The 14,382-nt window shown below is 36.6% G+C and overlaps 1 protein-coding gene across 1 annotated transcript; it reads right to left on the bottom strand.

The window, feature by feature from the left end:
* Positions 1-116: 116 nt before the first annotated feature.
* LOC145784219 (protein cornichon homolog 4-like) lies at positions 117-14,112 on the bottom strand. The gene is made up of 5 exons (XM_082595999.1): positions 14,053-14,112; positions 9,567-9,705; positions 7,399-7,580; positions 6,967-7,107; positions 117-3,171 (listed from the first exon to the last, which is right to left on the bottom strand). Exons 2-5 carry the CDS (start codon positions 9,636-9,638, stop codon positions 3,129-3,131), a joined length of 438 nt encoding a protein of 145 aa, XP_082452125.1. The 5' UTR covers positions 9,639-9,705; positions 14,053-14,112; the 3' UTR covers positions 117-3,128.
* Between the last annotated feature and the right edge of the window lie 270 nt (positions 14,113-14,382).

Below are 14,382 nucleotides of genomic sequence, written 5' to 3'. Positions count from 1 at the left end.
TCTAATTAAAACCCTCCACCCAAATTCTAATCTTAGAAATGTGTTTGTACATTTTATGGGTTATAGAAGAAGAGTGAAGTTAGTTTTAAAGTGGTTTAAGGTTTTTAGTTGAAAGCAAGCCAGCAGTAAAGCGTAAAAAATGTCAAATTGGCAATTGACCCTTCCGATGTTGCCGGAACAGCGGAGTTGCGCGTCCCGTAATGTATTGTCCGGCTTTCCCTAGGTTCATCCACGAAAAACTTGCTTGCAAAAGTAAGTGCTGCCGAATAATGATGTCACGAAAACTGCCAATCTATGAATCCTCTGATCGTTTTCTTAAGAAACAATTTTTTTTGTAAAATTCCAGCAATAGAAAGTTTTGAACTTCTCTCGCTAAAAGCAAGAAATATTGCTGATTGACTGACTCTTGAAGCACCAGTACTATTGTGTGGAAAAGGGTGGACGTAACAATGTAGAAAATGTGATGCGTAACAATGTGCATTGTGATACAATAAAATTAACTTGAACAGTTGCGCATCCCATGCACTAGGGATTATAGAGTAATAGAGAAAGAAAGCAAACAATAAATGCCAATTTATGGGAATGCAAGTTCGCCATAAATTACGTTGGCGATTGAGTTGATTATATAATATATGTCATTTCGAAAAATATCACGTGGGCCACTCAGAACCTTCTCGCGGGCCACGGGTTGGACGCCCCTGCCCTAGTTATTACATTAGCGCTAATGCATTACACCGAGTCAAGAGCGCTTGACAGCGAGACTTGGTAGCCAGTGCTGTATTCGTAAAAAAAGTACAGGGTATACTGTCAGATTTGCCAAAATAACAAATAATACACAACTTGAAAAATACTAAACTTTATTCTATCATAACATGAATTATTATCAACATCAAAATTAGACGACAGGTAAAAAATTGTTTATTTTTCTATGAATACATTCCAAACAGCCTGCCGAGAGGAATCTATATCTTTATCCTCTTTAGAAATTTGGCAACTTTTTTACTTTAACCTGAGCAAACATTCAATAAAAGATAAGGGGAAGTTCAAAGGAAAACATTCACGTATAAAGGGAGCAAGTCTTTTAGGCGCTGACAGTTAGACGCTGGTCTAATAGGCGCGCACACTGTGGCGTCTGGATATTTAGGTGCGGAGCACTGTGGCGCCCAGTCATTTAAGTGCTATTTCTAGTAAAGTCTGTAGATTGTATCAGCTTGCCAGAAAATTATATCATGGCTTCCGTGAGTGAAGCTGCTTAAACCGGCAATGCTTTTCACACAAAATGTTATATTGAACAGAAAAATATATAGTTGTTTTATTGATTTATTATTGTTTTACTTGTTGTTAGTCCAAGTTTGCGTTGGTGATAGCTTTATCAATAAATTATTCAAGCTTCCGAACATTATTGAGTTCATTTTTAGTTAACTCTTTCGCGACCACGGACGTATACACACGCCTTGGGATTTTTGCCATGATGACCAACGAAGTATCCCTACGTCCAAGGTTAAAAGGTAGCCTATTTCATGCAAATAAAATGTAAATGATGGCAGATCCATAGTTTTTGCCTGTCCTTTTTTGGCTAATTAAAAAAAAATATTTTGGCGGTGCAGTTATCAGATGAGGACTTCTTAAAGATGGGGACGCACTGGATTTTTTTCTTTCACTCATTGGAATTGACAGTCAAAACTGACTAGGCAACCCCTTACGTTGGAATTTCTCGATCAAAAAGACTGTAGGCTAAATTACGTAAACTTTTTGCTTAAAATTATAATATAACGTTTTGTGTGAAAAAGCATTGCCGGTTTAAGCAGCTTCACTCACTGAAGCCATGACCAACAACGCACACGCATTAACAAAACAACGTATTTTTCTGTTCAATATAATATTTTGTGTGAAAAGCATTGCCCTACGCCCCTCCCTGCCAAGCTGATACAATCTACAGACTTCACTAGGAATAGCACTTAAATGACCGGGCGCCACAGTGCTCCGCACCTAAATATCCAGACGCCACAGTGTGCGCGCCTATTAGACCAGCGCCTAAAAGACGTGGACCTCGTATAAAATTCGCAGAACGGAATTAAGTTCATGGTTCACCCGCGTACCATTGGTCCTCAAAGGGTTGAGTAGTTAGTTAGTAGTTGTCAAGAATCAGTAAGGATAGCATAGGCAGTTAGGCACTCTCTTTGCAAAACCAGAGGGTATTCTATAGTTGCTCGAAAAAGCAGAGAGTACTTTGTGTATACCCTCGAATACAGCAGTTGGTAACTACACAGTGGTTTGCCACAGCAACCACAGCTCAACTCGCGTTAAAACCTTTTTTCAATTCGGTTGAATTGAAAAAACGGTCTTTTCAATTCAAGAAAAATCTGCCACTTTTACGTTGATTCAACGTCTGCACTCTGCAGACGTCTAATAAAAAAACAGATTTTTACTAGGTAGGTAACTAAAATATGACAGGCGGTACAGAGAATAAAACGCCGTTACTTGCAGTTAACAACCGAAAGCAGCAGAAATTGCATTCCAATTTATCAATATCTTTTTAACGACATAGAAGCATATATAATATTTAGAATGACTGGTGAAGTCAACTTAAAACTGAAAAGTTGCAGTTAAGTTAAAACTGAAAATGTGAAATGGTTGCAAAGCCAAATGTAAACACAGCAGATAATGAAGGTCCATTACAAAAGCTTCGTGTTTTGACAGGAGATCTATAATTTTAAAAGAAATTATTCACTAGAAAGAATTAAGTACCGGTAAGACTGACCAGAAGCGCTTACCTCGCCATTTTTAGAAATAAAATTTACAATAAAAATACGTAAATATAATTGCTCCTTATAAGCTACAACAGGGCAGGGCTTAAAAGACGTCATTTCTTTAAACTTGAAAAATATTAGTACTGTATATGGCTGAATAAAACTTTTCAATCAAATGTAGTAAGTCAGCACGATGGCTGTGTGGAGTTTCTATAAGCAGTTAAAATATCTACGAAAATACAACACAATCATCTTTCATATAATCCAAAATAAAACCACTTGAATAACGAAGGCACTAGATTTTATAAGGCATGGTAGTTGAAAGTTAGCTTGAGTAATAACAACACCAATCTTCTACGTCAGACTCCCGGGTACTTGCTAAGACGTTTCCACTGCAGTGCCAACCAGAACATATATAAAGCTGCAAGAAAGTGTTTAAAATTAGTAAAATTTGAGGAGTTGCTTACACCAAACATTCCTTACTAATTTAAGGTTAGCAAATTGTTTTAAAGATTTTGTAATAAAAAAAAACATTTCAATATTTTGCTAAAAATATATGAATTATCTCTGCTTAGATTCAAGTCACAACAAGGGAAACTAAATAAGCTGAATAATCTATTCCATACAAACAGTAAGAACTGCACTAACAAGAATCCTCTATGACAGTGGTTCTTAAACTTTTTGAGACACGCCTCCCTTTTACAATTCTAACAAAATTCGCGCCCCACCTTGTTTCAAAATCAAAAAACATTAAGCAGAACAGCAATTCGTTTTCAGATAAGTTGCATTAATACGAAGGATGTAGATAAGTTGCATTAATACGAAGAATGAGTGGAGCAGAAGGAACAGTTGTTGAGAGCAAAGTAGATCCCTGTGGAATATGTGGCAAGAGAGTGATGAGAAATTCAATGCAATGCAAGGAATGTGGAAAGTGGGTACATGCAAGATGTGCTAATGTCAAGAGAGCCGCAACAAGATTGGCGAAGTGTTTTGTTTGTGGGAAATGCAGTAAAGGAAGGAATGAAGTGGAAGGCCATGATGATGAGTTCTGCCATGGCATCGAAACAGTGACAGACTTCTGTTATCTGGGTGATCGGATAAATGGAAGTGGTGGATGTGAAGCAGCGGTGACAACAAGGGCAAGATTGGGCTGGGCAAAGTTCAGGGAATGTGGGGAAATGTTGTATGGTAGAAAATTCTCACTAAGGATGAAAGGGAAAGTATATCGGAGCTGTGTGCGGCCTGCAATGCTATATGGTAGCGAGACATGGATATTGAGAGAGAGTGAACTAGCAATCCTGAGAAGAACGGAAAGGTCAATGGTGAGAGCAATGTGTGGGGTGAAAACGAGAAGGGAAAAAAGGACTGAAGAATTGTTGGATATGCTAGAGATGAGAGAGACCATAGACCAACTGGCAAGAGCAAATGGAGTAAGATGGTATGGACATGTGATAAGGAGGGAGGAAGGAAGTTTTCTTAGAAAGGCACTAGATCTAAAGGTGGATGGGAAGAGGAAACGCGGTCGTCCAAGAAGAACGTGGAAACAACAAGTGAAGGATGAATTTAAAAAAGTCGGACTGAAGGAGGAAGATGCAAGGGACAGGGTGAAATGGAGAAAAGGGATTAAAACAATTGCTGCGCGGAAACAATCGGCCACCCCCACTAGTGGGGAACAAACCGACGATGGATTATGATGATGATGATGTAACTGTTTTTGGGTACTAAATGTTTAATTCGAGGATTAGTAGCAGAAAATGCACATCTCAGATCGGCTTCACAATCAAGTTTGTGTCTAAATTTAGTCTTTATGTTCATGAGACTAGAAAAAACATTTACGCACAAGTAGGCTAAGTGGATGAAAATGGAAGTGTGCGTATAGCCACGGCACCCACACTCTTGTAAATGTCTGTACATGTTTTACCCAGAACTCAGCTAGTGGCATTGCTTCAAAGTCGTCCCTTTCAGTAGAATTTCATGTTAGCTCCAAGAATTCCTCTTGTAAATTGTCAGTGGGGTTTCTTCTCCCGAGCTATCATGTGAGCAATTCCGAAAGACGCTTCTACAACTTCCGCCGACAACGATTGGTGAAAGAACTCGCTACTTGCAATCTTCATTTTTTAAAAGAGTCTTTCTTGCATTGGAAAAAAGCTAAAGGTTTATTTTGATGGTTAAGGTGTTTTTTTTTTCAAGATGACGCTGCGAACGAGTTGGTCTAAAAGCGTCGTTGCTTAAATTTTGAAAACATATGACGCATTGTGGTAGGCTCAACTTGGTCATTTACTTATTTACTATGGCATCTATAGAGTTAAAATTCAGATAATCTTCGTCATATTTTCTTTATCCACTCATTTTATGTCAATAGAATTAATTAATTAAAAATAAACCTAATTAAATCAATGTTAAAAAAAATGTTTACGCATGGTAGCCTACTATTGTAGAGTTGGGGATACTGCTGTACTTCTAGCCTCTGTCACTTGTTGGTCAGTCGTTGCCATTATTATTACAATTAGAGCTCGAGGCTGCTGTGCCAGAAAACCGTTGTGTTACGAGAGTTAAGGTGTCGCAGAAACATTTAGCAACGTCTAAAACATCACAAAGAACGCGAGATGTGACAACAACACGCTCTACAAACACTGTGCCACTGTAACACAAAGTTTCATCCTCAACAATCGACTGTCCAGCATAGTTGTGAAGACATGTTTAAAAACTCATGCAAAGTTTTTCAATTTCTTGTGCCCCCCTTGTGAGCCTCACACACCCCCCAAGGGGGGCGTGCCCCCCAGTTTAAGAACCACTGCTCTATGGGGATTGGGGAAGTCAGGTTCTGTTACAATCTCTTACTACATAAACAATGATAATAATTAATTTGTTAAAACTAGGTTAAGTGTTAAAATGGACTTTGAGAAAAAAGTTGCCAAACAGTACTCCGAAGTGAACAATGAAACACAGATGTCACTAATTCTTTGGGTTTGATTTGTGCTTAAAACTTAGAAAGCGTAGCCGAGCGGTGAGAACGTCTGCGCGACGTTGGAAAGGACGTGGGTTCGACACCGCTCCAGAGCACGCGACTGTGTCTCGGCAAAGACACTTAATGGTAAGCCAAACTAAGGGAAGCAGCTGACTCGAAGACTATATGTCACTTTGCTGCTTCCTGTCGTCTGTTGTATCGCATCTGTGATCGCAGTGTACTGTATGTTATCGCAATGGGCGCAAACAAAAGCATGATTATTATTATTATTCATTGTTTTGGTGTTGGTGAGCAAAATGAAGCCAAGTGAACAGAATATGAAATTAGTAATAATTATGCATTCAAACAGATTATTTACGGCTGTCACGATTTCTTTCTATCTCTTACCAGGAAAAAGACTTGGAAAGATTCAATGACGTAGTTTAATGGGTTATAACCGAAAAGCAGTCAATTAAATTCACGGATAGTTCTATTGGTGAGATGATATATAAAAACGCTTGAAGGACTCCAACGAATGGTTCACCACTTCCAACAATTAATCAAAGTAACAGTAAACGGCAATAGATTCCAATGCTTGCGACTATTGATCAAGTTTAACGTAATCCACTCGTAGCTTCTCATACGATTCTAATTTCAATCAAAAATTATATTAGCATCAACTTTGCTTTACCCATATGCAATACTTCAACTTTTGATCAACAATAATCTTTGCTTCTATTACCAACTGCTACTATTACAGCAATGATCTCTCACAACCAATTCATCATAATAATCAACTCATCATAATACAACTCCCATAATCAACTCATAATAATCATCACACAAATTACACCACTATTTATAAAAGGTTTGTTCGGTCTAGTAACTTCGAGAAGGTTACGTAATGTTGCATCACACGAACTCATCGTTCGGTCACGTTGCATTGAGCGGCATAAACAAGCAAGTTTAAAGAAGACTCTAGAACTGCACGTAGCAATCGAATGACCTAGAATACACGTTACATAATACAGATTTCGTAATCAGGGGTTACTTCAGGATAATGACCGATGATAACCTATAGCATAAGAATTTTATAATCAAAACAGCACGCTCGATCAAGATACAAGCGGCCCGTCGTAATACCTCGCACATTGATTGTGACAACGGCAAAACAAGATTTCCACAATTAATCAAAACCGCAACGATTCTGGAAACAACTTAGCCTATACAATATACATACATTGTATACAAATCTAACACGGTGCTTACCTATATAAAAACAAAAAGAAGGTAACAATATAGTAGCCAAGTTTGATCATAGCCTCTTTCATGTAACGCTTTAGCAAGCCTCTATTATGGATTTCAGTTGGATCATACAATCCAATATTGCCAGCAGACACAGCCAAGAACCTAAACAAAACATGTATTATATCAAAAAGATCACATTGAACAACTGTATACAAATGAAATCAAATGAACAAAGCCAATTTGCCAAGCTATTTTTATACATTTCACCAGTAACCGTATGCAATTTATCAATTTTATCAGTAACTTGATTGTAATCAAACATATGTTAGTTATCAACCATCTACTGTATGCAATAATAGCTTCAGTAGTAGTTACATTGATACAGCTTATTGTTGATTGACTATTAGTGCATTAAACATTAGGTATTATTAAATGATGAGATTATAATTTTACCTGTTAGCTAAATAAATTGCAATTGGTAAATTTAATATAAACAACACCCAATGTCCAGATAGCAGCAAGAATGCTGCTACAAGACAAACCGCCACTACTTCTGGTAGAACCCATTTGTTCAGTTTCGCACAACATGCAGATGCATTCAAATAATCACACTCCAAGTCTGATAATGTGATAATCTAGAAACGATTTTAAACGACAGGTTAAGGAGAATGCTGTCCATGAATCAGTTATTATGCCATCCGTAAAAATTTAAAAATAAAATGAAATCAAGTAGGTGTTTTGCGTTTCTGCTATAATTCATTTTTGACTACACAAAGAAAACACTTATAGGCTAGACAAGTTTTTAATATTCATGACATGCTGTGCTCGTAGAATTTTAATTACATAAGAACTTCATAGGTAACTTTTAAAAGTACAGAAACTTAAAACTAACTTTTAAAAAACTTTTTAATTAACTTTTAAAAGCTTTTTAATTTAACAATGTCATTCTACTGTTATAAGAGTTGTAATGTTTAAAAATGCTAAAGTAATCTTCACGAGTACAAAATTTAAAGAAACAAGTAAGGTGTAACCAGGCGACCTTACTTTTTAACAAGCCAAGGAACGAATCAAAAAATAAAACTAAATGTATTCTACTTGCTTAAATACCATACACAATTGCACATGCAATTACAAGTGCTGTGAAATACTGAGAACATAATTTAACTGTGCGGAAACTTGAATTTGTCATAAATTTTATCATTTTGAATTTTAGCAACATTTAAAAATAACAAAATTGATGATTGGTGTAGCGATCCAGATGTTACTGCAGTCCAGAAGTAACCAGAGTTGCCAAATATTTTTTTTTGGAAAAATATAATCTAACCTCTCAATGACAATTTTCAGCATTGATTAATTTTAACTGAAAAATTATGCATCAGTTTGAGAGGAGCAAGTTAATTTAACCTAGTTCCAAAATTGGTATGAATTGTTGATAAGTATATAGTAGTAATAGTACGGTACGGTACCTTACCAATCAATCAATCATTTTATTTTTTGTCATTAACGCGTCCAAGACGAAAAAGATACTAACTATAAAAATCGATATAGGCCTACCAGCACGCTAATGAACGGGAAAATGTGGCAAAACCTTGAAAGGTTTAAAACGTGCCTGAATGAAAAATCATGTAGTAGGCTACGGTATACATTAGTAGTTAGCAGGCCACAAAACCCTAAAAAATAAAACAAAAACAGATAGAAGCACACATGTAGTAATGAATGACAGCCTAATGTAAAGTGGGAGCTGGTATACAAGTCCCCCCCCCACCCCCCTTGGTAACTCATGACAAAGAGGAATTGACCAAAACATGTGGATTGAAGTGTGTGAACAGAAAGCAAAGGTAAAGTAGTTTCACCCTAGTATATATATATATGTTTGGTCGAGTCATGTCTTTGTCATGAGTTACCAGGGGGGGGGGGGGGGGGGGGACCTTTATACCAGCTCCACAAAGTGTTGAGGATTGAATTTGCCAGTTCCAATATCGATGTGGATGAGCAGTCATAACTGTATCATTGCACATGATGTTGGGCAAATTTGATCAAATTTAGTCTATACTTTTAGGTTTACTTTTTATGACATTTAAAAAAATTTCACTTGCTCTAGTGTTGCCTGGTTGTCTCTTAAGTTTTAGCACTAACAAAATCTAGTTGACATTTGCATGTTGCTAGTGGCAAAAAGATAGTAAAATATTATGTAAAATATAGTCAGACTGTGTTTATCAACTACTACACTAACAAGCAGCTTACTTTTGCAATTTAGCCTGTCATCAAACAAAATCAAACTGAAAGCTTGCACAATGTTTTATTGAACACTGACATGATTCAAACATTCCAAGCAATGCCTTGTTTCAAACATCTTGTTTATTCAAACACAACAATAATTTTTGTCACAAGGTTTTGTTTTGACTTTAAACTTTCATTATTGTTGAAACTCAACCATCAAATCTCGGAGCCTTCGTTTAGTCACTTCTGGTCCGGTAGTAACTTCTGGACTGCGTACCGTATACACAGTCTGAAAGTTACAGTAACTTCTGGACCGCAGTGACTCCTGCACTGTTACACAAGCTACCGTATAACTTTTCATCTCAAAAACTGTAAATAGAAGCAAAATGGCAAAAGGATACAAAATAAACGGCAAGGATCAAGAGGCAAGCACAATCCACCAGGGTCAGAGCTAACAACAAAGCTTCACTCATCCTATCAGCCAATGAATTTATATTTTGTAGGAATGATTGACATCAATACAAATCTTGTTAAGGTCACCTGCAAAATTATGTAACCGAAACCATGTAATTAGTAGGCGGCTAGGCCTAATCAATATTCAAAATAATGTGGTACGGTAGGCTACGGTACATAGCCTAGTCCAAAAAATAGGCACAATTTTTGGATATGGCTTAAAAGGCTAGACTGGCCACTGCTGGAATAGCATTTCAACATAAGTAATGTTTAATTAGCAAAATCACTGAAAACAGGAAAGAATTGATTGATTTAAAATCTTTACCCTCAGAAAGCTTCTGTAGAAGTGTAGAGCAGTGCTTCCACTTTTACAAAGCTAGATTACCACTTGTATTACCACATTTGTCCTCAGATTACCACATTTTTTACTGTGAGTTTCTTCCCGATTTTAATCGTATTTTGACTTACTTTTACATTAACAAAGTGGCTATTTTTACCCACTTGTTGCCATGGTTACAATGAGGTGTTTCCAGAGTTAAGATTAAAGTTAGGAAAGGTTAAGGTAAGGGTTAGACTTAGAACTAAAGTTAGGCTTCTGAACTTTACCCGGAACTAAAAGAAATTCCAAATGCAAGTTTTTGTTTTCAACAGCTTTAAACTTTTCTCAAATTAGGACAGAATGCCTTATCCGGCAACGCTATTATTTGGCTATATTTACACTACGGTACCTTTATATAGTGTAAAATAAGGTCTCAGACAACTACTCAGTTTATTAACAGTACCGTGAAACCTTACAACTTTGCCCGGGTGGACAACTTTGCCCAAAATTTGTGACTTGTATATCCGACCACAATACGGATTTCATGATTTAGTGGTTTTGTTTAATGGATGATATTGTTAAATATGAATATTTTATCAATTGTTTCAGCAGAAAAAAATAACTTTTTAAGATTATTTTCATTAAGTTAATTCCAAATGAAAATACAAGAGAAAAAAATGCAAAAATTATGTGTCGGAAATTTCACATGGGGGTCAAAGGTCATTTACCCATGCAGAGTGTTTTCCATATGGAAAGCTTCTATATTTATTCATGAGTATGTGCAAATGAGTTTTTATTCAATTTAAAGAAGTTTGATATTTTTTTGGGCATTTTAGTGGTTGTGACCCCTTATTTTGTGCTTTGGGTACAACTTTGCCCACTCCTCATGATCACTCCGGCGAACACAAACTGCCTATTTCTTGCATATAACTTTTATAAAGTTTGTACGTAAGGTCATGAACTTGATTACAGGTCACTAAGAGACACATTGCTGTGATTGATTAAAATAGCATCATGAATATGAGCCATGAGGTGATACCTCATTCAGCTAAATCTCTAATTGCTAGCAGTTTTTAAATCAGCTGGATTGATGGCTATGATTTTTTCTCTGTTGTTTAGTTATAATTTTTAGGATAAGCTTGCACACAGCTCTGGCTCCAGGGCTACAGCTTGCTCCATCACTAGTGCTGTCTACCAGGTTGACGTTCCAAATCACCACATTTTGGCACTACTGTATATGACATCTGACGACGTTGTGCAGAAAAAATATGGGAATCTATATCAATGCCGACATGGAAACAACAGCAGCTCTTTCAAAACCAAACAAAGATGAATTAATGGTGTCTAATTGGGTAGTGGTGGAATTTAATATTGGTTCAACCTCCCAAAACACAACGGGTGACAATAGCAAATTGTATATTGATTTCCATTAAGGATAGGCTAGGGGATCTCCTGACTAAGAAGCAGCAGGCCAGCGATTCTCCATCAAGTATCAATTAATCATTCTTTATTGCAAAAAATACATGGAAAATCAGCAGAGCCCTATTGGCATATGCATTTCTCTCTAACTATAGAGCATCATTAGTGCCTAATTCTTATAGAAACTTTTATTTAAACAAATAGATTCTATTTGAATAAGGCACTAATGATGCTCTATAGTTAGAGCGAAATGCATATGCCAATAGGGCTCTGCTGATTTTCCATGTATTTTTGTAATAAAGAATGATTAGCAAATTGTATGCAGGCCAAATCACAAGAACAGTTTCCAATTTAGTTTATGAAGTCAAATTCTTAATGCCCCCATACAATTTGTCTTGTGACAAGTACTCATGGCCCTTGAATGAGGATCTGACCTTTGTGGACTTTGATGCCATATCTCGCGTTCTTCCAGAACCAATCGTTGATCGACGAAACAATATTTTCTTTTCTGTGTAATTTGTCACAAACTGTAAAACATGTACTGTAATCGTTCTGCTGCTGGTATCCAAAAATTAATTTTTGTAACATCCACTGTTGCCGCTGTGTCACAGAAAGGTGCATGATTGATGATACTGTCGTTCAGTAGTTGTTCATATTTCTTTGCTGTTTATATTAGGAATTTCTATTCAATAAACAAGTCGATTTCAATATATAATCGTTAAGCCTGGTGTGGCCAATCGCGACCATGAGGGTAACCAATTGTATAAAGTCCCTTCCAATTGGGCAGAAAGTTATTTTTCTACTGTAAGTTAATTCTAAAAACACTGCTTGTGGGCAAAGTTGAATGATACCATGTTAAAATTGCTTGATCCACAACTAAATGTGTAAAATATAGCCAAAAAACTAGCTGTGGGCAAAGTTGCCACTTTGGGGACAACTTTGCCCAGCAAAATAAAACAAAAAAAAAATTATGAAAAAGATTACTTCTGATAATTTAAGTTGTTGCATGCTTTAGCACATGTCTTTGCAAACCAGATAAGCCATTGCAACAAGAATTACCTCCTTTACAACAAAATTTACAACAAATAATTGTCAGCTAACTCATGATATCTGGGCAAAGTTGTAAGGTTTCACGGTACCGGTTATTAACAGTTATTAAAACGTCCAAAATAAGTAAGCAAAGTAGCGCTGCTAGAATTTGAAAGACATCTTTACTATGAATATGATCACATGGTCACCCTACATTAAAGTCAAAAGTCAGGACGCATTCCAAAATCAAACCGAAAACAGCGGAACATGCTAGTCGTATGCAATTATAAGTAGTTTTTTTGCATATTATCTGTTTGATTTCGGAAGACAACAGTTTAAATGCTCTTATTTATTGATAGTAGGAGACCGGGGATAGCTCGGACGATTTTTTGAAAACAGCCCATATTTTTTTAAAATTACACAGAAAGTTCGTAAATGTTATTTTGTTGTAAACCTTAGAGCTTTGCCAAAAAAGGGTAGGAGTATCGTTTGTTTCAGCAAACCGGAAATGCTTATAAAAAGCATAATTTCTACGGTCCTCAAATGTCCGAAGTTACCCCGGTACCGGGGTAACTTCGGACATGCCTGGGGTCATCTCGGACAGCAATTTTATGCACACGTTTTGAGTTGATTTGACAGTTTATACAGAATCTTTGTTTTTCTTTTATATGTCCGAACCATTATGTCTTTAAAATCCAATAAATTATTCAAAAGATCTGAAAATAAGATTTTGTTTAAGTTTGATTTTTTCCATGGGGATACTTCGGCCGTTGTGTGACTTGTGTCCGAAGTATCCCCGACCACGTGACTACAGGTAAATGAAGAAAATATGGCACCCTGATTAACTGCTGGTCAAAATCATCACTTGCTTATCTGAGTATTGCTTTCTAACTACAACCTCAATCAATAAAAAGTTTGTTTTGGTTAACTGCACGGAATTATGACCTTACACGTACAATTTTAAAATCTTGATATCACTGATAAAATTACTTTTTCGGCCTCAACTTTCTAAGAAAACCAGACATACTTGCAAACTTTATCCTGATTTGTAATGGAGCCACAAAGCTTTGGTAAACGTGATTTAACAATACTCTACTGTGACGTCAAATGCCTTATCCGAGGTATCCCCGCGTCCGAACTATCCCCGGTCTCCCCCTATTTTATGTCAAATTTTCAAAATTTATAATTTCCACATTTTGGCAACATTTTCACACAAAATTTCCATATTACCACATTTTTACCACAAATTTTTCATGACCACATTTTTACCACAAGCATGATGAAAATTCCACAATTGTGGTAATTACCACAAAAGTGGAAGCACTGGTGTAGAGCTTAGTCCTAGGCCTGCCGGCCTGGCACTGGCTGGCAGTTTCACAATTTTGTAGAGCAGTGTTTTCCAACCTTTTTTGAGTGGTTAAAAATAAACTTAGCGATTATGGCATATTGCCCTTAATATTTCACTCGGTAAAAGAAGCTCATAGTTCCATTGTTTTGTTCATACTTTTCAGTAAGTTAGCTCAGTGGTTACGCGCCCGGTTCAAGATCACGCGGCGCTGCTTCGACTCTCGGGGACCGGGGTGTGCGCCAGGGTTACCAGATTGATAAAACAAAAAAGGCCAAATGCATCCCCAAAAAAGGCCAAATTATAGAAAAAAAGGCCAAACCTGAGGTTCTGTTCTCTTTGTTGAAATCAGTGGTGTTTTTGCACTTATTTTCAACAAAAAATTAGAAAATATGTACCCAGTTTCTATTGTTCTACATGTTATCTGTTAAAGAAGAATATTGCTTAGTAAAATTCCTGAAAAAATGCAATCCATAAAATACAAACAGATAGGTGTGGAAACAATTACAATACAACTGAAATATGTATATAACCAGAGATGTACGTATATTATACGCAGCAAATTCTACGCTGCATAGTACTTGCGGCGTATACTTTTTGTTTGCGCTAGCGCTTACGGCCACATTTTTTTGGATAGTTTGCGCTTGAGGCT

This window comes from Aplidium turbinatum, chromosome 15 (genome assembly GCF_918807975.1).
Source record: "Aplidium turbinatum chromosome 15, kaAplTurb1.1, whole genome shotgun sequence".
Classification (NCBI taxonomy): domain Eukaryota; kingdom Metazoa; phylum Chordata; class Ascidiacea; order Aplousobranchia; family Polyclinidae; genus Aplidium; species Aplidium turbinatum.
Note: the sequence above shows the minus strand (reverse complement) of the source record. Positions and strands in the feature narration are given on the sequence as shown.

Excerpts from the sequence above, each read along its gene's own strand:
- LOC145784219 (XM_082595999.1), bottom strand. The coding sequence starts at position 9,638 with ATGAGTGAAGCTTTGTTGTTAGCTCTGACCCTGGTGGATTGTGCTTGC. Across the intron at positions 7,581-9,566 it reads TGATCCTTGCCGTTTATTTT|ATTATCACATTATCAGACTT; the intron begins GTATCCTTTTGC and ends AATCGTTTCTAG. Across the intron at positions 7,108-7,398 it reads GCAATTTATTTAGCTAACAG|GTTCTTGGCTGTGTCTGCTG; the intron begins GTAAAATTATAA and ends TGTTTTGTTTAG.